General features: G+C 43.3%; 1 protein-coding gene across 5 annotated transcripts in view; it reads right to left on the bottom strand.

Annotated features, from left to right (window-relative positions):
• Nucleotides 1–25,715, bottom strand: part of RALGAPA2 (Ral GTPase activating protein catalytic subunit alpha 2) — a 279,065-nt gene that overhangs the window by 94,441 nt on the left and 158,909 nt on the right. For all 5 annotated transcript variants that reach the window (XM_061436379.1, XM_061436376.1, XM_061436378.1 and 2 more), the window contains 8 exons: nt 23,786–23,914; nt 18,117–18,245; nt 16,990–17,048; nt 10,753–10,861; nt 8,564–8,674; nt 7,033–7,101; nt 6,637–6,774; nt 3,026–3,209 (listed from right to left, as the gene is read on the bottom strand). In XM_061436379.1, the coding sequence (XP_061292363.1) occupies nt 3,026–3,209; nt 6,637–6,774; nt 7,033–7,101; nt 8,564–8,674; nt 10,753–10,861; nt 16,990–17,048; nt 18,117–18,245; nt 23,786–23,914 (928 nt within the window). The remainder of the gene's footprint in view (nt 1–3,025; nt 3,210–6,636; nt 6,775–7,032; nt 7,102–8,563; nt 8,675–10,752; nt 10,862–16,989; nt 17,049–18,116; nt 18,246–23,785; nt 23,915–25,715) is intronic.

Below are 25,715 nucleotides of genomic sequence, written 5' to 3' on the forward strand. Positions count from 1 at the left end.
TTCCAGTACAGCTATAAACCAGAGACAGATCCTTTAGCACTGACGGCTCTAAGAGCTCAGGGAGGTAGACATATGCCCTTGGAGAGCAGGGCAGCTTGGAGGGCTGGGGACCAGGGCTGGGGAGGTGGCCTCGCTCCCTTTGTTGGGTAAAGGGAGACACCGATAAGGGGATGAATCAAGCCTGGGATGGCTTACATATATTTGAAGCAATTTGCTTTAGGATTATTGTGACTATGTTTTGTTGTTAGGGCATTTTAAATATTTAACAGAATCTGATATATTAATAATTCATGGAATTACTTAGAAAGCTTTCACTGAATTTGTAGTTGATTAAATGCCCAGGAGCAACTAATTTATAAAATGTTTAAGACTTCAGATGTATAGAAGGACTTTGACAATAGCAATCAAGGGGGCTGTGTGAAATGCTTGCGATATGATGGGGAAGCAGGCAAAATCCACAAGTAAGGGCTGAAACGATTACTGAAGCCTCAAAGCAGTTACAGAAATCTTAATCCACCATGTTTACAAAAGAACTGTGTGTCAACCTAAGAACAGGTCAAAATGAAAACTTTTAATTAAAAAAAAATCTACTAGATATTTAAACAAACTAAGTTTTCTAATTTGGGCTTAAAGGCTTAATACATACTTAAGAAATACTTGGTTTTTAAATTCACGACATGAAAAACCAAATATTAAAAGTTATCACTAAGTATAAATATGCTTTTGTGTGCTAAACATCCTCCCCCTTAGACATTAGAAATCTGACTTATTTATAAAACATCAATTTTATGATGTAAAAATTCTAGAAACAATCAAATCCTAGCATCTAGGAAATTGTACATGATGACTGAAATCGTCCTAACTTCTTTAGAACTTCTTAATATTTTAGAGGGGGTGGGTGGACAAGAAATTATCTGTATCCGACAATGCAAAATAAAATTTCATTTAAAACCTCAGGTTTCTTAGAAGCAGAGGAGGTCATCTGCATGTGTCCCTGAGATGAAATGTTTCTTCCGGACCCTCTGACGTGTGGACGATTTCCATACAGCTGAGAAATTTAAAACACCTCGACTCATTCCCTCAGAATCACAGTGATGAATGCCTCTGTTTTTGTGTACATATTAACTTTTTCAAAAGTTACAGATGCTTTTTATTCATGCTTATCATCCCATATGAATACACAACCCATCAGAAATGTTAATGCCTCTACAGCAGAGCTGCGGCCAGCTGGGGGCTCAGGAGTCCATAATGTAAGACACTGCATGACGATGACACGGAGGCACAGGCTTCAACACTAACAAGAAAAGTCCGACTGGAAGCAGGCCCACAGCAGAAAACAACTGGAAAAGCAACCCTCTCTACTTTTACTTACGTAGGTTGTACTTATAATCTGAGATAAATACGGATCTGTATTTTAATGAACATGCTTGAATTCTGCAAGGGGAAATTAACCTGGAGTCACATTACTCGTCATAAACAATGACGCACCCCAAATATTTTTGGTACCGAAAAGTAAGGAAAGAGAATATTTGTGGAATAAGAACTGTTTCTCCCTGGCAGACTTCACCTGCATCAACTGCCCAAGGCTGCCCTGAAAAATCAAGAGGAAATCTAGACCCCATTAATGAAGAAACAAGCTTGTGACTTCTGCAGGCTATGCAAAATCATATTCCATATATTTATTTCATTTTTCTAAACTTAGAGAGGAAATATAAAAGCAGTAATTTTAGATTGTCCTTTAACTTTCTTTCTTTTTTTTTAAAGCTCCTCCCGTCTCTTCTTTTTAAGCAATTAGGTATTAAAGATGAGAAGAGTGAGCAGGTATTGTACCACTGATGGCTCCTCTTCGAGCCGAGCCAACAGCCACTTAGGCTATAAGGTGGCTGGATCTCTCACTTGTAACTCTGTTTGAAAGTAGTCATTACATCAAATGGTCTATGAAAGAATCACTTTAAAATGATAGACAAAAATATAACATTGCTTATCAGAAACATTTTCTAACTGGAAACAGTTTGGTTATAAATGATGAATTAATGACACTGAATGGTTCTTCGTCCATTTCCCTCACTCTGCCCTCACTCTTTTTTCTTGGAGGATGTTTTTTCCTTCCAGGTTCGTTCTCAGCCCTAGGTTTTTAACTTGCAAGGTCCATAAAATTATCATGGATGATCTAACGCTCTACATCCACATTTTTTTTTAACTTTTACTTTTTGAGACAACTGAAGATACACCCTTACTTGTAAGAAATAACACGGAGAAATTCCAAACATCCTTCACCTGAACAGTAAACATCTTGAGCGGCAACAGGACAATATCAGCATGGTCACCAAGACCGTGCATCACTGTTCAGAGTTTACTAGTTTCACAGGCACTCAATTGTGTGTGTGTATGTGTGCACGCACGTGATTCTATGCAATGTTATCACACATACAGATGACACTCCCCCATATTCTGACTATATTCCAAAGCATAGAGATGGGCTCCCGTCATTTTGGGGAGAAGCGTGGTAGAGGAGGACATGCACAGCCTACGTTTTGACCTCACCCACATCTATGACAAGCCCTCTGCTGGGAGTAGAACTATCCTGCCTCCATCTGTCTTGGTGACTCCCATCTGGTCCCTCTCTACCAGCTCCTCGCAAAGGCTGCCCTTTCTCCCAAGTCTGACTTAGGCACTTCTCCATGGGAAACTCGTACAGGGCTCCCAGGCCACACACAATGAATCCTTCTGCCTGATTCCTATCTCTGCATGTGATGAAAAACTCCTTGGGGACAGAAAGTGGACTGTGTGTGGGGATTTGTGCCTCTCTCAGGTCCTCGAGCATACAAAACTCAACTCCGATGGGAGAAGAAAGGGGAGGACAGAGAAAGAGGAAACGAGGAAGGAAGGACTTGATATCACAGAGCACTGCAGAAACCCAGATTGCAACCACTAGCTTCTTAGAAAATAACACAGCGAGTACTCACAAACGGCTACCATTTTCCCTTCTGCTGCCCACAGCAATGAATAGCCTCAAGAGCCTTACCCTCTTCAACAGTGAGCAGGTTGCCCAGTTCTGCTGATGAATGAAATTGGACCGGCTCAGAATTCTTCACGTTCGCCAGCGGCAGGAAGGGGTCGTAATCCGAGGACGACAGGTCCGCCAGGGTCAAGGTGTAGCGGCTCTGCTGGCTGTACGTGCTTGAGCCACAGATGCAGCAGTGCAGAACCTGCGTGCACAGGAGGGAGCGTGTGCTGGGAATGCCACCCACCGCCTGCCCCCTGACGGGCTGTCAAACGACAGCAGCCCCTGGGAGGCAGGATTCCTGCTTGATAATTCTTGAGAACATCAAATCCTTTCCGTCCTAAAACACCTTCTTGCTATGAACATGCTTATCTCGCTCCTGTTGTATCGATGGCAAAAGGAAAGCAAAAGTCAGCAAGCGGGCTTTTTGGCACTCTATGTGGTTGCACACGCCTGATGCTGCTCCCATCCACGAAGGCACGAGAGAGGTGACGACGAGGCACGCGATGGGCCACGGGTGCCCCACCACCCACAGTGGCAATCAGAATGAAAGCCATCAGCAGAAACCGCTGACCTAGTGCATAAACGTTCACAGATTTGAATTCATGTAACTCATGACACGAATGAGGACTTGGAAGGGCCAATCTGATATGCTTTTTAAAAGGTATAACTGATGAAGTAAATCTAACACAAATTCTAAAAGTATCCTTACTTTCTTAAGATGAGTTTCCTGAAAGCTCACTGGCTGTTTACAAACTGCCATTGACTGAAGCTGACGCTGTGCCCACAACTGTCTTGAGGATGTCAATGTGTATAGGTGAGCTAATCGCTATACTAAAGTTTCCTTTCAGATCATAAATGTAAAAAACTGAGTTTGAAGAAAATGAAGGTGATACTTTTAAAAACTAAGGAAGGATTGCTTTTAGATGATGAGCTCTGAGGTCAGGCTGGATGTGTCTCGATTCAGTTCCTTCCAACTGTGTTGCCTCCTGGGGACTGGAGGAGGCTGGCGGTAACTGCAACTTTCGTCCATGGCTACAAAGGATCAAGAACAGCAGGGGAGGCCCATCCGAATACGCCCTCTTCCTAGCGAAAGAGCAGTACAGGAAAATGAGGGTAGCTCCCTCGTTAATATAAAAAATTTGAGCTTCTGTCATCGGAAGAGCTAATTTCTATTAGTCAGATGCCATAAATGTATGAAATACAAATGATTAATAAAACCACAACATGATACCATTGCCTACCTAGCAGAGACAAAGTGTCAGCCAGGGTGTAGAGCAGCTGCAGTTCTCAGCACAGTCACCCTGGAAAATTACTGCGTGTTCACTCCTAAGCACAACACACGCGTTCCAGCAACTCTATCACTAGGTGTACATCCAACAGAACGGCATACATATGAGAACCAGAAGGACACGCTGGGCGATTCTGTACACTATAAAGTCCAACAGCCAAAAACAAGTGTCTGCTGTGACATGACAGTGGTAACCCCCGGGTCTGTGTGGGGGCTACACGCATGGGGGCTCCTGGAATGCCAGGATGTTCCGTTTCTAGAATCGGGAGCCCATTTCACCGGTGTGCCCACTTGGTGAAACTCCAAAATTCACTTAGGATTGATGGATGCAGTTTTTTGGATGCATAGGATACTTTAGCAGAAAAAGTTTCCTTTAAAAAAAAAAATAAAGGATTATCCAGTAAATGTATGTATCACGTTAACTATAAAGTGATTTTTATGTTGGTGAAGCAATTTTGAGAGAGATGGTTTAAGAAAAGGAATGCTAAACATGAATTTAAATGACTGCAGCTACTTTAGTGCCTTAAGCCAAGCCTCGTCTAGGTTTATAAGTCATAGTGATGACAGAAATATCTACTTCATCTGAACATAGTTACTAAAATCTTTGACCATTCAAGAAACCATTTAAAAGTACAAAATACTTTTTTAGCAGAATTTCAACTATGGTTAAGTGGCTTTTTTGGTTTTAACTGAATGCATTTTAAAATAAGGCAACAAAGCAATCTGTTAATGACTTAAGAAATCTTCTTCATTTTTTGATGTGGGCCTTTTTAAAAAAAAGTCTTTACTGAATTTGTTATATTGCTGTTTTATGGGTTGGTATGTTTCTTTGGCCCCTAAGACAGGAGGCATCTTAGCTGCCCAGAACAGGGATTGAACCTGCACCCTCTGCATTGAGAGGCAAAGTCTTAACCACTGGACTGCCAGGGAAATGCCTAGAAATTTTTTTTAAATTATTTTTAAGTTTAATTACTACAAAAATAAGCAAAGGAATTGCCCCTACCTCACAGTAATCATTCAATTGTGTGTGTGCGTGCTAAGTCATTTCAGTCGTGTCTAGCTCTTTGTGATCCCATGGACTGTGGCCCACCAGGCTCCTCTGCCCATGGGATTCTCCAGACAAAGAATACTGGAGTGGGTTGCCATATCCTCCTCCAGGGGATCTTCTTGACCCAGGGATTGAACCTGTATCTCTTAGGTCCCCTGCACTGGCAGGCGAGTTCTTTACCATTAGCGCCACCTGCGGAGCCCTATTCAATGGACACACAAGTAATAGATGGATGGATATAATAGACAGATGGATAGATAAGGCTTCCATAGGGAGAGCTGTAAGGCCTGTTTGGAAGGAGAGTACCAAGGGTCCAGAGTAAATACCACACCTAGTCAGTGGTAGGGGGTGAAATTCCAATGTCTTAGGTATTATAAAAATGATGCTGCTGATTAATTTGATGTAATATATTGTATTGCCTTAATTTATTTCTGAAGATCTTTGAAAGCAAAGAGAAGACTGGTATCCTTGTACTTTATCTTCCCCTGATAAATAGATTTTGGCCAACTAAGGCTGTAGATATTCCTACAATAAAGATTCTTTTCAAAACGAAGCAGGTATGGACCATGTTCCATAAACACTGGGGGAGCCTGAGCAAACTGCAGTTGTTTAACGCTGACAATCAGGTAAAATGCCTGCATTGTGCCTGGGATAATCACTGCCTGTCTGCCAAGACGTTTCAGTCGTGTCTGACTCTTTGTGACCCTATGGACTGTAGCTGGCCAGGCTCCTCTGTCCATGTGATTCTCCAGGCAAGAATACTAGAGCAAGTAGCCATGCCCTCCTCCAGGGGATCTTCCTGACCCAGGGATCGAATCCAGGTCTCCCGCACTGCAGGCGGATTCTTTACTGTCTGAGCCACCAGGGAAGCCCAGGTAATCACAGCTTCTCTGTAATTACAATTATTCTGTGAACATTCCTGAAGTCATTCATTTCTTTTAAAATGTTGAACCCCCATAAATCCTTGTCCAAAGGGCACAAATAAGTACAGGAATGCCTAAGAAGAGCCAACTCATTAGAAAAGACCCTGATGCTGGGAAAGATTGAAGGCAGGAGGAGAAGGGGACAACAGAGGAAGAGATGGTAGGATGGCATCACCAACTTGATGGACACGAGTTTGAGCAAACTCCAGGAGCTGGTGAAGGACAGGGAAGCCTGGCATGCTGCAGTACATGGGGTCGCAAAGAGTCAGACACGACTGAGCAACTGAACAATAGCAACCTGTTTGGAGGACTGTCTGAGTCTCCAGTCCAGACCCTGTACCCCAAGGCCCAGGGTGGCGGGGGGACTCACCCTGTAGATGTAATCCAGTAAGGGGGCCCGGGCCGGGGCCTGTTCGTCCAGGGCCGCCGTGGACACGGGGTGGAGGAGGGTTCCTGCCGGCAGCGCCATGCACCAGTCCAGGAGGCAGAGCAACAAGGACACGAGGAACTGGAGGAGGAAGCAAACCAGAGCCTCACCCTGCAGCCTCGCAGATTCCACCACTGTGTGTCGTTACAGGAAACAGAACCTTCCAGCACCACGGCCATTCTTCAGGGACACAGGGGTGAAGGAGGCTTTCACAGAGAGAGGCCAGGGCCGGTCCGAACAGGGGAGGTTATAAAGCCCTGCGTGTGACAGCATCTGCCACCTGAGCCACGTCTTTAAAAAAACAAATTCTGGGGAGAACCTAGCAGATGGGCCACTTACCTTCTTGTCTGTCTCCACCGAGGAGTACTCTGCACTTGGTAACAGAAAAGCAATTGTGGCCACAAGGATCTGCAGAGAAGACAAATTCCCAATCAGACAGACCATGGTATGGCCCTGGGAGCCGCCAGGTAAGAGGTCCGGGATGGCCTTGCCACCACACCCAGCCAGGGGGCCAGCTCCTGGAGGAAGATGACACAGGTCAAGAGTCACCTCAGTGACCTGCATGACCTGAAGACCGGAGAGGGTGATGGCTGCAATTGTCTCCCCTCTGCTGGCGGGGAGATCAGGGCCCAGAGGAAGGAGTGGTTCTGTCTGTGGTCACATGATTTCCAGCATCAGCCTCCACCCTTCTCGTGATGAAAGCAATAAATACTTCCAAAGTTAATTATGAACATCCGCCCATTTACTTTTCTTATAACATACCCCAGATTTCCACCGACCTGCGGTGCTGGGGTGAGTGAGTGAAAGTCGCTCAGTTGTGTCCAACTTTTTGTGATCCCATGGACTGTATGGGATTCTCCAGGCCAGAATACTGGAGTGGGTAGCCCTTCCCTTCTCCAGGGGATCTTCCCAACCCAGGGATCGAACCTAGGTCTTTCACCTTGCAGGCAGATTCTTTATCAGCTGAGCCACGGTAGTAGCACCTATTTCATTTTCAAAGGCATCCCCATTTAGATGATAAATTACACGGTTGTTCTAAAGCCCAACTTTACATATGGCAGCATCTCACATTCCTAAAATCCAAAGCTCTGTTTCACTCTGGGTCCCCTGAGGTCAAAGATCACCTTTGATTTCTGATGTATCTGAGAGAACAAAGTGACCTCATGGGTGACATTTGTTCAGGGTTAAGAAAAAGTAAATCACCTTACTTCCTTTCTCTCCACCGGGTGTGTATGGAACAAGGGCTTGTTTAAAGAAGGGATGAGCCTTAGCACCCAGCTCGTGCAGGTGAGGGTACCTACTTCCTGCAAGATAGCACCCTCTCATGCCACTGACCTCCAGGGTCTCATTGTTGAAGGCATTCTTCCTGTTCCTTCTGCCCCTCTCCTCCACCAATGACCCACTCCCCCCATCCCACCCCAAGGGTACGACAGTGGTAAGCTCATTACATCTGGGCAATCACGCTGGTGGCAGAACGCACAGCCCAGGCCTTCGCTCTGGGAAAGCCCCCCTCCCCCAGCCCCCGCACACAGGGCATCACGACCAGCTGCCTACTCCTTGTTGGCACCATCCAAATTACTCTGGATGAATGAAGCCCAGTCGACAAAAGGTCTCTTTGTTGTGGTCATGTCTGCCTTTCAAACTCCCCAAGTGTGAGCCTGCCCTGGAACACTGGTGGCTTCTTACTCGGTGCCTGAAATCGCAGCTGAGAAGGGCCAGCGTAATTTACTCTGAAAATGGGTGACTCACATGGCAGTTTAACAGTCGGTGCTCCAACAATTATTGGAGTATCTAGAATTCATTAAATATCAAATATAATAAAAAGAGGAAACGCTGATGTTTGAGCATTATGGTGGAAGAAAAGACTTACTTCTGCAATTTTCCGAGGCAAGGAGGTTTCAAACATCTGAAGCTTTTCCCAGTAGGAGACTAGCAGCTGAAGCACGTCACAGGCTACCTGGGCCACAATTTTGTTAGGAAACTAGAAAAGGAAACAAAACCCCACACTAAATAACCTCACTTCACATGTGCGGCATTCCTAAAGGAGGACACGACGAGGATTTCTTTTCAGTTCCCTCTGGGGACCTATGTCCTTGTTCTGCATTAAATATCTGAAAAGTGTATCTTATCACCAGTTTGTACATGGTCACCACCCTGTTAACTGCCTTCTGTCTACACGAGTTGTGTTAATCTACATAACACTCTGCAGAAACGTTTAATCATTTGGAAATTAAAACCATAAATTCAACTGCCTTATCCAGATCACACAAACGATAGTTTTGATGACTGGAGGAAATTGAAATGTAGTACGTTATTGAGTAGCCCCGGTGTGCTGAACCTCTTACAAGAATTTTTCTCATTTTCACCTTGATAACTCTTCATTAACAACTCCGTAAGGTGGATGTTATCTTCATTTTACACTTGGAGAAACAAGGATTGATCAAAAGACTTTCTGTCCTATGAAATTAAGCTTAACCTGCACAGATAGCATTCTAAGAAATGTGAAAAATGTGGAAGTAGGAGGACGTAATCCAAAGTTATGGCAAATTCAATTATTGAGTCTGTTTTCTGTGTCTGGCAGGTGTTCACAGTTCTCTAGATATCTCAGTCTCTCAGGAGATGGCAGAGTGAAGGGGCAATTCCCGCAGGGCCCATGGACTGGGGGTGCGTGGGAGGTATGAGGACCCCTATTGCTCCTTCCCTGGTCAGACCCTGGGCTGCAAGGTAGCCACACCCCATGAGCCAGGGCAGAAAGATTCGTCACTAAATCTGTGTCCTGTCCAGGGAGACCTTTGGATTTGCCTCTCAGCTACTTCCAAGCCAGGAGTGCCCGGCTGCACAAAGCAGACATCAGCTGACCAGAGGGCCACAGAAATAACCAGAGAAGTCAAGCACCTCAGTGACAAAGCACAGGATGAGAAGGGAAAGGTGACCGGCTCAGCTTCTGCACAACAGGTACTGACTGCCCTCTCCTGACAGGCACAAGAAAACTTGATTGAGAGCACCTGGCCCCAAGTGGCTCCATGGCCTCCTCTGGCCACCCAGGCCTCCCGCCACCTGACCCTCACGGCCTCTGTCCACTCCTCAGATACTCTGGCTTATTTCTGCCCCAGGGCCTTTGCACCTGCTCCTTGCTCTGTCCAGGACACTGGGCCCCCAGGTCTGCATTTGGCAGGTGCTGCCATGTCTTGCAGGTCACAGCCAGAGATGTCATCTCCCCACGAGGCCACCAAGCCCACCCCTTCCAGCTCTTCTGTTTCCTCTTCCTCCCCCACAGAAACTTCTATACAGCCTTAAGGGCTAAGAGCCAATCCTTTCTGTGTGTTTGCTAGTTCTGTGTGTCTATCATCCTGCATCTTGGTCTCCATCATATTCCTAATGCGCCACACAGCCCCATGCAGGGTCTGAGGGCGCAATGGAACATGGGGAGAGTAGGCCCTGGGGCGGCCCTGTTGCCTCCCACTGGGCAAGTCACACGGTAGAAACACAACGCAGGCATGGCTGTCATCTCAGCCAGAGACAGATAAGGTGACGACGGCGAAGTGAGGGACATAGCAGACAAGACAAGCTACGAGTGCAAAGAAGTGTGAGAGACGGGGGGCGGATAGCAGAGAGAAGCCGCCGAGGGGTGCTCTGCTGAGCTGAGCAGGGATAAGCGGGACAGATTCCTTCCAGGCAGCAGGCCCAGGATGCCAGGCACTAAGGTTACGGGGGCCTTCGAGGGGGATGGTGTTGCCAGTAGGCGGAGGGCAGCGGGACATGGGGATGAAATGCATCCCTGACCCTCTCATCAGCACGTGGTCACGGGTGCCCAGCCCTGGGCCAGTTTTCCCGAAGCTCAGGCGGCGGATGGCCAGAAGGCAGCCACCTGAGGGAAGCAGCCATTGGCAGCCCCGCCCAGGACCCTCACAGAATGTTCCACGTGGCTTTCAGAGAAAGAATTTTTGCATCAAAACTCTCTGTATCATAGAGGGAAATAGGGATGGTGCTAATTCAACCTACAACAGGTTGACTATCTGAGGCACTCGATGTCAAATACACACAATGAACTGGCAGTACCTTCAAAGTGACACCAATGACGTTGACGGCCTCTTGCAGCTGAGGGTGGCCAGTGCCTTGTGCCAGCTCCTCACAGATCCAGATCCCGAGGGAGCAGATGGCAATGCACCTTTTGGAAAAGATGAAAAAGGAATAAAACCCTTGTGAAGAGATGCATTTTCTTGGTATTTGTCAATGACAAGATATTTTAAACCTTGTTTACAAAGTCACAAAAGTTGTAGCTACATTAACAAAAGGTCTTCTTGAGAAAAAAGATAAGGTACCCTCAACAGACTGGTTTTCCGGTTAGTAATTAAATACTTAATGAAATACACGGTGTATTTTCTGTGAATTGTCACAGCAATGTACCACTTATTTTTGCTGAAACTAATTTTTGTATCACATTTTATTGTTTCAGAATATTTTTGAGGAAGAATCAAAAACATGAATCTTAGAAAACTGTTGGAAATTGAGTTTATAATTACTTTCCATACAATAAAATACACAACACCTACCACAAACAGGAGACAAATCCTGTATTTCATCGTAAAGAATACCTGAGCACAACTTTCAAAGTTAAGTTTCACTGTTACTTCTCTTAAACAATGTGTTAAGACACTATATTCTTTAAGTTGCATAGTCCTTTAAAAATTACCTTTCTCAATTATAAACAAGACTGGGCAATAATTCTCTTTGGAATTGATACGGGCCACTCTCTTGGGTGCCCAGGAGGCCGACAACTCTTTTGGGGCTTCCCTGGTGGCTCAGAGGTTAAAGCATCTGCCTGCAATGCGGGAGACCTGGGTTCGATCCCTGAGTCGGGAAGATGTTCTGGAGAAGGAAATGGCAATCCACTCCAGTATTCTTGCCTGGAGAATCCCATGGGCGGAGGAGCCTGGTGGGCTACAGTCATGGGGTCACAGAGTCGGACACGACTTCATTTTCACTATCTTTTACAATGATCAAAAAGTCATATTTCTCTTAATGTTTCCTGAAGGCACATATATGAAATTTAAATGCTTGAGCCAACACCCGCCCCCCGCCCCCCGCCCAACCTGCTCACTTTCTGAACAAAAAGGGGCTCCAAACCTCTACTTGGAACCAGAAGCTTGCTGGAATGCGTGTATGCTGCTCTCTGCAGTAAGAGGCCACACCCAGTGCCAATCAAATCCGACACAGTGCCTGGCCCTGCATACTGAGTGCTCTTGAGTGCTCAAAATAATTCGGCAATTAAAATCCATCTATTTTGATGTTTTAAAACCACTGCACTTCACTAGCTTCTCACCTCTTCCGATCAGAATGACTAAGTGCTTCAGAACAAATGAATTAAAATATCCCTTGACAAACATGTCACCTTCTGCCGCTGGGTAACAGCTGTGCTTTTCCATTGGTTACAAGGTGTGTGCTGGGCCTTTCTTGGTTCTCAGGTGCCAGCATTAGACAGGAGCTCCATGCTTTCCTGATGATCTAGAACTGTCTACATCTCTTTCTCCTCCTGCCTAATTCCTACACCTATTCTCAGTCTGGAAACTGTACTTTGCATCTCACTTTGCAGCCTTCCCCAGGTATTCTACATTCTACCCCAAGCCTCTTTATCTTCCCTTGGCCTAACTCAGACTCTGATTGTTCAACTCCCTACAATCTATACAACTTGGAATTATGCCCCACATCATATTTTTACCCTTTTAAGAGCTGTTTTTCTTTTGCATGCATGTGTGTACATATATATGTGTGTGTGTGTGTGTATTCTTTTTTTTAATGACCCATTAACCTACTTGTTAAATGCAATTTGCTAAGAGCAGAGATCTCTCATTTCTAGGAACACCTGCATTTCTCTGTAACTATTAGCCTTGCACCATGGAGAACATAGTGACCCGTAAAATGGTTTTATAACCTAAGCAACACTCACCTGCCTTGAGTTCTAAGCCACACTCATTTTTAACAGCTCTTTCTGATCTTTTCTTGCTTTGAGATCCATCATTTAGCATCCCCATTTAGCATCTTCCTGTTCTTTTACACTCGTAGTGACTCCGCATGTTCTCTGTATCCTGAGGATGTCCTTTGTGATTGTGAAGATTTGTCTACCGAGACTTTTTTTAAGCTAACGGCAGTATCATCATCTTACTTACAATCTGTATTCCAATACACTCTCTTAATACTGTTTGCTATCATGCCATCTCATCCCACTCCGATTTATATAATGAAACTTACTATTTTTCTTAACTTTTCTGAATTACTATCACCCACAATTACAACTGTATTTTCTCTTAATTCTCCTCCATTTATTTGAAATCTTGCTCATATTTTTAGTCTGCTTCCTTCTCTACACTTATATGGCTCTAATTTCACTGCCTAACTCCTTTTACACACAACTAAGAAAGACTGGAGATGGCAAGAGTGAATATCAACATTTTAGTAATCAGTGAACTAAAATGGATTGGAATGGGTGAATTTAACTCAGATGACCATTATATCTACTACTGTGGGCAAGAATCCCTTAGAAGAAATGGAGTAGCCATAATAGTCAACAAAATGGTCCAAAATGCAGTACTCGGATGCAATGTCAAAAACGACAGAATGATCTCTGTTCATTTCCAAGGTAAACCGTTCAACATCAGAGTAATCCAAGTCTATGCCCCAACCAGTAATGCTGAAGAAGCTGAAGTTGAATAGTTCTATAAAGACCTACAAGATCTTCTAGAACTAACACCCAAAAAAGATGTCCTTTTCATTATAGGGGACTACAATGCAACTGGAGAAGGCAATAGCACCCCACTCCAGTACTCTTGCTTGGAAAATCCCATGGACAGAGGAGCCTGGTAGGCTGCAGTCCATGGGGTTGCTAAGAGTAGGACATGACTGAGAGACTTCACTTTCACTTTTCACTTTCATGCATTGGAGAAGGAAATGGCAACCCACTCCAGTGTTCTTGCCTAGAGAATCCTAGGGACAGGGGAGCCTGGTGGGCTGCCGTCTATGGGGTCGCACAGAGTTGGACACGACTGAAGCGACTTAGCAGCAGCAGCAGCACAATGCAAAAGTAGTAAGTCAAGAAACACCTGGAGTAACAGGCAAATTTGGCCTTGGAGTACAAAATGAAGCAGGGCTAACAGAGTTTTGCCAAGAGAACGCACTGGTCATAGCAAACACCCTTTTCCAACAACACAAGAGAAGACTCTACACATGGATATCACCAGATGGCCAATACCAAAATCAGATTGATTATATTCTTTGTAGCCAAAGATGGAGAAGCTCTATACAGTCAGCAAAAATAAGACTGGGAGCCAACTGTGGCTCAGATCATGAACTCCTATTGCCAAATTCATACTTAAATTGAAGAAAGTAGAGAAAAACCATTAGACCATTCAGGTTTGACCTAAATCAAATCCCTTATGATTATACAGTGGAAGTGAGAAATAGATTCAAGGGATTAGATCTGATAGAGTGCCTGAAGAACTATGGACAGAGATTCATGACATTGTACAGGAGGCAGTAATCAAGACCATCCCCAAGAAAAACAAATGCAAAAAGGCAAAATGGTTGTCTGAGAAGGCCTTACAAATAGCTGAGAAAAGAAGAGAAGCAAAAGGCAAAGGAGAAAAGGAAAGATATACCCATTTGAATGCAGAGTTCCAGAGAATAGCAAGGAGAGGTAAGAAAGCCTTCTTCAGTGAAAGAAATAGAGGAAAACAACAGAATGGGAAAGACTAGGGAGCTCTTCAAGAAAATTAGAGATACCAGGGAAACATTTCATGCAAAGATGGGCACAATAAAGCACAGAAATGATATGGACCTAACAGAAGCAGAAGATATTAAGAAGAGGAGGCAAGAATACACAGAAGAACTATACAAAAAAGATCTTCATGACCCAGATAACCATGATGGTGTTATCAGTCACCTAGAGCCAGACATCCTGGAATGTGAAGTCAAGTGGGCCTTAGGAAGCATTACTACGAACAAAGCTAGTGGAGGTGAAGGAATTCCAGTTGAGCTATTTCAAATCCTAAAAGCTGATGCTGTGAAAGTGCTGCACTCAATATGTCAACAAATTTGAAAAAACTCAGCAGTGGCCACAGGACTGGAAAAGGTCAGTTTTCATTTCAATCCCAAAGAAAAGCAATGCCAAAGAATGTTTAAACTACTGCATAATTGCACTCATCTCACATGCTAGAAAGCAATGTTCAAAATTCTCCAAGCCAGCTTCAGCAGTACAAGAACCGTGAACTTCCAGATGTTCAAGCTTGATTTAGAAAAGGCAGAGGAACCAGAGTTCAAATTGCCAACATCCGTCAGATCATCGAAAAAGCAAGAGTTACAGAAAAACATCTACTTCTGCTTTATTGACTAAGCCAAAATCTTTGGATGTGTGAATCACAACAAATTGTGGAAAATTCTTCAAGAGATGGGAATACCAGACCACCTGACCTGCCTCCTAAGAAATCTGTATGCAGGTCAGGAAGCAACAGTTAGAACTGGATATGGAACAACAGACTGGTTCCAAATTGGGAAAGGCATACGTCAAGGCTGTATATTATCATCTTGCTCATTTAACTTACATGCAGAGTAGATTAACTGAAATGCCGGGCTGGATGAAGCACAACCTGGAATCAAGATTGCCAGGAGAAATATCAATAATCTCAGATATGCAGATGACAATACCCTCATGGCAGAAAGCGAAGAAGAACTAAAGAGCCTCTTGATGAAAGTGAATGAGGAGAGTGAAAAAGTTGGCTTAAAACTCAACATTCAGAAAACGAAGATCACAGCATCCAGACCCAGGTCTCCCACATTGTAGACAGATGCTTTACTGTCTGAGCCATCAGGGAAGTCAGCCAGTCCCATCACTTCATGCCAAATAGATGGGGAAAAAATGGAAACAGTGAGAGACTTTATTTTTAGGGGCTCCCAAAACACTGCAGATGGTGACTGCAGCCATGAAATTAAAAGATGCTTACTCCTTGGAAGACAAGCTATGACCAACCTATACAGCATGTTAAAAAGCAGAGACATTACTTTGCTGACAAAGGTTCATCTAATCAAAGCTATGGTTTTTCCAGTAGTTATGGATGGATGTGAGAGTTGGACTATAAAGAAAGCTGCGCGCCGAAGAATTGATGCTTTTGAACTGTGGTGTTGGAGAAGACTCTTGAGAGTCCCTTGGATTGCAAGGAGATCCAGCCAGTCAATCCTAAAGGAAATCAGTCCTGAATATTCATTGGAAGGACTGATGCTGAAGCTAAGGCTCCAATACTTTGGCCACCTGATGTGAAGAACTGACTCATTTGAAAAGACCCTGATGCTGGGAAAGATTGAAGACGGGAGGAGAAGAGGACTATAGAAGATGAGATGGTTGGATGGCATTACCAATTCGATGGACATGAGTTTGAGTAAGCTCTGGTAGTTGGTGATGGACAGGGAAGCCTGGCATGCTGTAGTCCATGGGGTTGCAAAGAGTAGGACATGACTGAGCAACTGAACTGAACTGAAGAAAGACTGACCATATTATTCACATTTCTCTTCCATATTTAGCTTGACAGAAATTTGCCTTTCTATACTAAAGGGAAAGAGGGAAAGATGGTATTGTCAAGACTTGCTGAAGGTTTGAATGTAGCAGGTAAAGGAGAAATCAAGGATTTTCCCAAGCTTCTGGGCAGATGATGGTGACAAATACTGAGATGAAGCCTGAGACAGTGAGGCTCTGGTGAAGACAGCAGACTCAAGGCTTCAGTTATGGTTGTGTTCAATTTAGATGTATTGGGACACCCAAGTTGAGGTTCAAGCAGGCAGTTTCATACATAAACCTGAATATATAAGAGGCTAGAAGAAGGAGCCAGGAAAATGAATTCAGTATCATCGGCAAGCAGATGGTGAATGATGTTGGTGAATGATGTTGCTGAATGTCTCCTGGGACACAAAACCACTGCCAAGTAAGAATCGCTACCCTATACATACATTGTTTTTATAAGCTTTGGTTTTATTTTTCCATTTTCTTCCGTGTTAAAAATATCTGGGAATATACCCACATATTCACAAATCTTGCTTTTTATTACACAGCAGGTGGCATAATCTTCTGTACTTTACACTTTTCACTTAATAATGGCACCTCTTAAAAAAAGTAATAAATGATTCCCCCCACATAATTCGTACTGTACTTCTTAGTCTAACAGTAAAATGGAAAGACAGTATTTTTTAACACTGAGTTCGCGTGAATGTGTAACTTAAAATTCTGAATGAGTTCACCTTTTCCGCAACATTTACCTTGCACACTCACTCGGTTCCTCTGTGGCATTCTTCAGTAAGATACTTATGAGGCAGTGCTAAAAACACAAAATGAAGGAAAGTAAAAACCTTGCTTAGTAGTTGACTTCCCACATGTTCTGCCCATATTTTAAGGCAGTCTGGGGCCATTAAAGGACTGAGGGGGGCAGAGCCCCCAGTCAAGGAAACCTGGGGAAGGACACAGAGGGCCTAGGGAAGCGGCATGGTGGTCTCAGATCGGGGAGGGGCTCCCCGGGATCTAAAGCCCACTAAAGAAGAGCGTTTCTGTGTGCACAACAAAAACTGAGCAGAGCAAATGATTCTTTCTGGGCTTCCCCAGTGGCTCAGAGGTAAAGATTCTGCCTGGAATGCAAGAGATCCAGGTTTGATCCCTAGGTCAGGAAGATCCCCTGGAGGAGGACATGGCAACCCACTCCAGCATTCTTGCCTGGAGAGTCCCATGGACAGAGGAGCCCTGAGGGCTGTAGTCCATGGGGTCGCAAAAGGTTGGACATGGCTAAAGTGACTGAGCACGCACACACGCATAGGAAAAAAAAAAATCTCAGTTTTCTTTTTACCTGGATTATATACTGTACACTGAACTACATATTATTCATGTGTACTATAGATACACAAATTGATTGATTTGAAAGCCATCTTTGATTGCCCCAAAGTCAGCTGAGGAAAAAAATCAGCTTTATTCTCCAAGGAATAATTTAGAACTTCAAATATTAGTAGTATTTAATCAGGCCAATAATGGGATTGAATATTTCAATTATTTCTTATAAATTCATTTGATGCACAAATACAGCCTAATTAAACTAATAAAATTATTAGAAAGAATGGTTCATTACAAAATTATGATCCACAGGGATGATAAACAGATCTAAGAAAAAATACCCACAGAACCTAACTCTCAGTTACAACTGTAGCACACTCTGCATCTAGCTCATTCAATCCCACAAAACTAGTATTCTAAAAAAAAAAACAACTATTGATACATATAAAGGACTGACAAAACTTTCAGGGATAAGCAGCAAGAGCTTAATAGTGGAAGAGGGAACCACAGAACCACACAGCTCGAGTGAGAAGACGCTAACCTGAGATTCCGTCACGGCATCACGTACCTTGACATCTTCTGCTCCCGTGGCGACTTCAGCAACTTCAGGTACCGGCTGCCGTAGGGGAATCTCGCGGTAGGTGTTCGGAAAGCAGACCAGAGACCCGAGAATGGTGAGGGCTTCCGAACGAGGTGCCTGCACACAGGAAAGGGGAATGAGACACACACTGGCCTTTTTGTTAGAAACGTTAGATAAGCGACAACATGTTTTACTTTTCCACGACTTACAGACAGCTCTGCTGGGGCAATGGTCTCGGGGATGAAGTCACTATATGTTTACTGTTTTACTGCATGTTTTAAATACAAAGATTTTAAACGACTACCAGCAAAATGTTCAGATTTGCTGAAGTCGGTCAGGGAGCTCACAGCTTCTTGTTACACGACCTCCAGAAGGCAAGACCCACACCAGTCACCATCCAGGCCTGGTATCACCTGACCCCTCACGGCAGGGGATGTGGCCAACAGCTTCTGTGCTCCAGAGAGCCCTTCCATCACTCAGACACCTTAGTGGATTGCAGAGGGGGCCTGACAGTCCCTGTGCTCGAACCCCTCATTTCTCAGGATCTGGACTCTGGAGTGCTGAGCCCAGTTCTTGGCCATCTCCCTTCCTAGATCTACACTCACTTCTCCAGGACATACAGACCTGAGGCTTTAAATGCCTCCTCCATGTGGCTAACTCTCCACCACCACCTCTCTGTAGCCCAGGCTTCCTTCCTGAGTCCACATCTGTACACCCGACGACGTGTCTGCCGTCTCTGCTCGGGGTCCAGAAGGCACCTCACCCCAACAGGCTCGGCCTCGCCATGGGGTCCTGTGACTGCGTGACGCCACCTGCCTCCAGTACTGCCCTCTCCTCTGCTGCTCTTACTTTTCTCTTTTTTCATGTTAACCAAATTTCTAAATGCAAAAGTGGAAAAAAATGTGATATCCATGGACCCAACACCTAGACTCAAGATGTTACTACTCTTGCCTCATTCATTTCTTTTTCATTTTTCCATTTCAATATTTAAAATTTGTTTAAAACTTTCCACTTTTGGGACTTCCCTAGCTGTCCAGTGGTAAAGAATCTGCCTTCCACATAGAAGGAACATACCTCAACATAATAAAAGCCAAAATTATGATAAATCCAAAGAAAACACTATCCTCAATGGTGAAAAATGGAAAGCATTTCCCCTAAAGTCAGGAACAAGACAAGGGTGCCCACTCTCCCCACTACTATTCAACATAATTTTGGAATTTTTAGCCACAGCAATCAGAGAAGAAAAAGAAATAAAAGGAATCCAGATGGAAAAGAAGAAGTAAAACTCTCACTGTTTGCAGATGACATGATCCTTTACATAGAAAACCCGAAAGAAACCACCAGAAAATTACTAAAGCTAATCAATGAACATAGTAAAGTTACAGGTTATAAAATTAATACACAGATATCCCTTGCATTCCTATACACTAACAATGAGAAAACAGAAAGAGAAATTAAGGAGACAATCCCATCCACCATTGCAATGAAAAGAATAAAATACTTAGGAATAAATTTACCTAAAGAAACAAAAGACCTATATATAGAAAACTATAAAACAGTGATGAAAGAAATCAAAGATGACACAAATAGAAGGGAAAATATACCATGTTCATGTATCAGAAGAATTCAATATAGTGAAAATGAGTATACTACACAAAGCAATCTATAGATTCAATGCAATCCCTATCAAGCTACCAATGGTATTTTTTATAGAACTAGAACAAATAATTTCACAGTTTGTATGGAAACACAAAAAAACCTCGAATAGCCAAAACAATCTTGAGAAAGAAGAATGGAACTGGAGGAATCAACCTGCCTGACCTCAGACTATACTACAAAGCTACAGTCATCAAGATAGTACAGTACTGACACAAAGACAAAAATATGGATCAATGGAAGAAAATAGAAAGCCCAGAGATAAATCCACGCACCTATGGACACCTTATCTTTGACAAAGGGGGCAAAAATATACAATGGAGAAAAGACAATCTCTTTAACAAGTGGTGCTGGGAAAACTGGCCAACCACTTGTAAAAGAATGAGACTAGAACACTTTCTAACACCATACACAAAAATAAACTCAAAATGGATTAAAGATCTAAATGTAAGACCAGAAACTATAAAACTCCTAGAGGAAAACACAGGCAGAACACTCTGACATAAATCAGAGCAAGATCCTCTATGACCCACCTCCCAGAGTAATGGAAATAAAAGCAAAAATAAACAAATGGGACCCAATTAAAATTAAAAACTTTGATACAATGAAGAAAACTATAAGCAAGGTGAAAAGAAAGCCTTCAGAATGGGAGAAAATAATAGTAAACGAAGCAACTGACAAACAATTAACCTCAAAAATATACAAGCAGCTCATGCAGCTCAATATCAGAAAAATAAACGACCCAATCAAAAAAATGGGCCAAAGAACTAAACAGACATTTCTCCAAAGAAGACATACAGATGGCTAACAAACACATGAAAAGATGCTCAACATCACTCATTATCAGAGAAATGCAAATCAAAACCACAATGAGGTACCATCTCACGCAGTCAGAATGGCTGCGATCCAAAAGTCTACAAACAATAAATGATGGAGAGGGTGTGGAGAAAAGGGAACCCTCTTACACTGTTGGTAGGAATGCAAACTAGTACAGCCTCTATGGAGAACAGTGTGGAGATTCCTTAAAAGACTGGAAATAGAACTTCCATATGACTTAGCAATCCCACTGCTGGGCACACACACTGAGGAAACCAGAACTGAAAGAGACACATGTACCCCAGTGTTCATCACAGCACTGTTTATAATAGCTAGAGCGTGCAAACAACCTAGATGTCCGTCGGCAGACAAATGGATAAGAAAGTTGTGGTACATATAAACAATGGAATATTACTCAGCTATTAAGAAGAACACATTTGAGTCAGTTTTAATTAAGTGGATGAAACTGGAGCCTATTATGCAGAGTGAAGTAAGTCAGAAAGAAAAAAAACCAATACAGTATATTAACACATGTATATGGAATTTAGAAAGATGGTAACAACGACCCTATATTCGGGACAGCAAAAGAGACACAGATATAAAGAACAGACTTTTGGACTCTGTAGGAGAAGGTGACGGTGGGATGATTTGAGAGAATAGCATTGAAACAAGTATATTACCATATGTGAAATGGATGACCAGTCCAAGTTCAATGCATGAAACAGGGCACTCAAAGCCAGTGCACTGGACAACCCAGAGGGATGGGATAGGGAGAGGGGTTTGGGACCAGGGGACACATGTACACCCATGGCTGATTCATGTCAATGTATGGCAAAAATCACCACAATACTGTAACGTAATTAGCCTCCATTGAAATAAATTAATTAATTATAAAGAAGGAATCTGCCTTCCAAATCAGGGGGTGCAGGTTCGATCCCTGGTCAGGGAGCTAAGACCCCACATGCCTTGTGGCCCAAAATACCAAAACAGAAGCAATATTGTAACAAATTCAATAAAGGCTTAAAAAACGGCCCATTTTAAAAATTAAAAAAAAAAAACAACTTTAAAAGAAGGTTCTACTTTCAATAAAGCAAATTCAAGACACTGTGTCATTCCACCTCTGTGCCCTCCAGAGGGAACAGCTGACTTGTGTTAACTCAAAATTTTGACTGAGAAGCTGTGGCCCCATCCAAACCTCTCACTGGTTCCCTTATGATTTTAAACCTCAAGTTTAAACTAAGGCTGTGGTGGTGGTGGTTTAGCCGTTAAGTCATGTTCAATTCTTTGCTATCCCATGGACTGTAGCCCACCAGGCTCCTCTGTCCATGAGATTTTCCAGGCAAGAATACTGGAGTGGGGTGCCATTTCCTTCTTCAGGGCACCTTCCCAAGCCAGGTATCAAACTTGCGTCTCCTGAATTGCAGGAGGTTTCCTGCATTGCATGTGGATTCTTTACCGACTGAGTCACCATCTTAGCTGTTATTAATAAGCTGCAGTGATTCAAAGCAATTTGAAGAGGTACTGTCTCTTTATGCAATGCAACTCTTACATTCACATTCTCCTATTTTCTCTCTTTCTCTTTAAAAAATGTTTTGGAAGGCTACTTTAATAACTCATCTAGCCAAAAGATAAATTTTCATTGAGAATGACCATCATGCATGAAATTATCACTAGAAAGGGCACCTGCATTTTCACAGGAAACTCTCAGAGCAAGTAAATAAAATTTCAATAATGTATGATTTTCCTTCCTCTATCCTCTTTTTCCAATGCTTTTTTTTTTCTGAAGTTTTTCCATTTTTTTCCAAAGATTTTTCAATGCTGATTTGAATGATTAAAAATAAATTAGGAGATTCTTAGTGAATGATTACCCTATAATCTTTTTCAGAAATAAGTATGAAAAGTTGTCAGAATCTTTACAAAAAAAGTTAAATTCAACATTTTCCTTCCATTTTCCACTCATCCTTCCCTTTTGCTCTCATCTCTCTTCCCTTCCCTTTGCTTTTTAATTTATCCTTATAAGAAAAATTGCATGAAAGTGCCAGCATGAAACACCAGTGATACAAAGTATTAAGAAACAATTTAATTTAAAATCCAGGGCTGGAGTTTGAATTTGCCCTGAGAAAAAGAAATAAGGAGAATGAAAAAGTAACAATGTGTTAAAAAAAAAAAAAAAACTTAGGTAGCTGGATACTCACATTGATTTTAATACCAGTTCATGACAAACATTAAAACTAATTTATTTACACCATCTGAACTGAATTCATGTCCAACTCTGCAACCCCATGGATTGTAGCCTAGAGGGCTCCTCTGTCCATTGGATTTTCCAGGCAAGGGTACTGGAGTGGGTTGCCATTTCCTTCTCCAGGGGATCTTCCTGACCTAGCGATCGAACTCAGGTCTCCCGCATTGCAGGCAGACACTTGACCACCTGAGCCATCAGGAAAGCCATTTGAAGAGGGGAAAAATGGGTCTGGACAGGTAACAACCGTACAGAACACAGATGTGTACAGAGTACAGATGTGAAAGCCTTTAAAACAGATAAGAGTGTTCACTCAAAGGCATTAATACCTTGCCCTAATAATAACAGTATTAGGAGGTAAACATTGAGGTTACAAATAAATTCTTTCTGTAGCCCGTAATGCTCATTTAGTCCACTAGCTTCTAATTTTTTAGTATAAGAATTCTGCCCAAGTTTTAAGCCATATGAATAAAAAGATAAATATCAATTTTTTTGCTTAAATATTTTACAGTTCTAAGTTTATATTTTAAGAACATATTTTCTATTAGATTTATAATAACTAAGACTTAATAACAGAAAAAAGCTTCATTGAGTGTGTATACTCAAGATTCTCCCTTGACCACAGACGTCCATGTCGGTGCCACCATTTACTGAAAAATGCTAATGAGATTCTAGGAGGCGAGTCCTGCTTCTCACTGTGCAAATGTGCTGAGATATTAGTGAGGATATGATTTCTCACACTCTGGCCTTTTGATGAAACGCCTTTGCACCACCAGCGTGTCATCTTATCCTACAATTTCACACATCAGCTGCCAGGGCATCTACCCGAGAGCCCGGTTTCACGTTGCACTAATGAGTCAACACCTGTTAGGAGTGGAGAAATCTGAACCTTGTTAGCCACCGGGAAGCCTCCTGGGAGCCGGGTGTTGAGCATTGTCACACTCACCGCCAGCGTGTCTGCACTGAGGACCCTGCCAGCAGCCATGATGAAGTCCCCCACCAGCATGGAGAAGCCAGGCAAGCCCAGGGAGAAGAAGCGGGGCGGGCAGTGCCTTATGATGGTATTCAGGATATCCTAGAAGGGGAGAGAAGAAAACACCACTGTAACTTTCAAGACCACAGTTCCAAAGTCATCAGTTCATCTGTACATATGACGGCTCAGTTTCAGTTGTGTCTGACCCTTTACAACACTACAGACTGCAGCCCGCCAGGCCACTCTGTCCATGGCATTTTTCCAGCAAGAATACTGGAGTGGGCTACCTTGCCCTCCACCAGGGGATCTCCGTGACCCAGGGACTTAATCTGTGTCTCCTGTGACTTCTGCATTGGAGGTGGAGTCTTTACGGCTGAGCCACAAGGGAAGCCTGGTACATAAGGCTACTGTGTGATTATCTAAGAGAACACAGACTCATGGGACTTTTTCAGTGAGAAAGGTTCTAGGAGATGAGTTAGTCCACAGCTACTATATTCGCTTTATGGGTAAGAGAATGGAGATGCTAAACCATTCGTAGGATGACTTGTCTAAGATCTAAATCGTGGCATTAGGACCAGACGCTTCTGCCTTTTTCATGCAGAGGCAAGCTCCGTGGACGAGCTACAGGAGTCTTTGTGTGCGCTGTGTGTTAGTTGCTCAGTCGTGTCTGACTCTATGCGACCCCATGGACTGTAGCCCCCCAGTCTTCTCTGTCCATGGGATTCACCAGGCAAGAATACTAGAGTGGATTGCCATGCCCTCCTCCAGGGGATCTTCCTGACCCAGGGATTGAACCCGGGTCTCCTGCATTGCAGGCGGACTCTTTACCATCTGAGGAGTGTGGAAGTAGATAAATATATGAAACCTGCAAGCAGCTGTCAATTCTCAACTTCTTCAGTTCATGAAAGTCAAAGCACACTATTCTATGACAAACTCCTCAAGTCGACAGAGATGGAAACTTCACTCCTTGGGTGACTGCAAGAGTGAAACAGTGGGAGTGGAGCGGGTATGAGGGCCTGCTGGGATGGATCACATGGTGGGCAGTGCTCTGGGTAGAAGTGGATGGTGAGACAGCTGTGCCCGGTACAGCGAGTGGACGATCTCCCCCGGACACCAGGCTTCTCACTGGTGGGTGGCCAGCTGGCCTCTGCCTGCCAGCTCTGTTCTAAGACTGACACCCCATTCCAGCCCATGGCAGACCGCCGCTCCCCTTCTGGATGGCATTCCTGCCATCCATGGCTGGGCCACATCTCTGAAGCCATCTGTGTGAGTGTTTGTGTGCAAAGAGGATTAGTAAGAAAACCACAAACTGTTTTCATGTTGTTCTAGGCCAAGTGCATTCATCAAATGTACTGAAGTGCTACAGGTATGTGACTTGCAGTTACATAACCTAGAATTAGTCCCCAAAAGTAGGAGTAAGAAGAAAAACACACCAAAAAACATCCCCCAAACCTTACTCAAATTTCAGGGTGGCCATTTGAAAATCCTTAAGATAATCCCGATTTAACTCAATTAAATTAGAGTAAAGGAGTAGTAATGTGCTACATCCTAACAGGTTAAGTCCTTTATAATAAAAATAACCTCAGTGAAAAACTTGTAAAAGAAAATTTTCCTGTGTTCACAAAACATTTTTCTATGGTTTCTTCCTTACACAGTCGGCTCACTCAGTGTCTACAAATCATTATGTTTATGTCCTTAAAAAATGACTGCGCAGTGCCTACTCTATTAAAACTCTTATATGGCAAATTACTTCACAACTACTAATGCAAGGTTTTAGCATTTCAGCAGACATTTTCCGATACTGAAAAATAGAGAGATCAAATAGATAAATAAGCAGATAAAAGGGAGGAAGGAAGGAGGAAAGGAAAGAAAAACCCGAACCACGCTTCTCCAGGGTTAATGT

The sequence above is a fragment of the Bos javanicus genome, chromosome 13 (genome assembly GCF_032452875.1).
Source record: "Bos javanicus breed banteng chromosome 13, ARS-OSU_banteng_1.0, whole genome shotgun sequence".
NCBI lineage: Eukaryota > Metazoa > Chordata > Mammalia > Artiodactyla > Bovidae > Bos > Bos javanicus.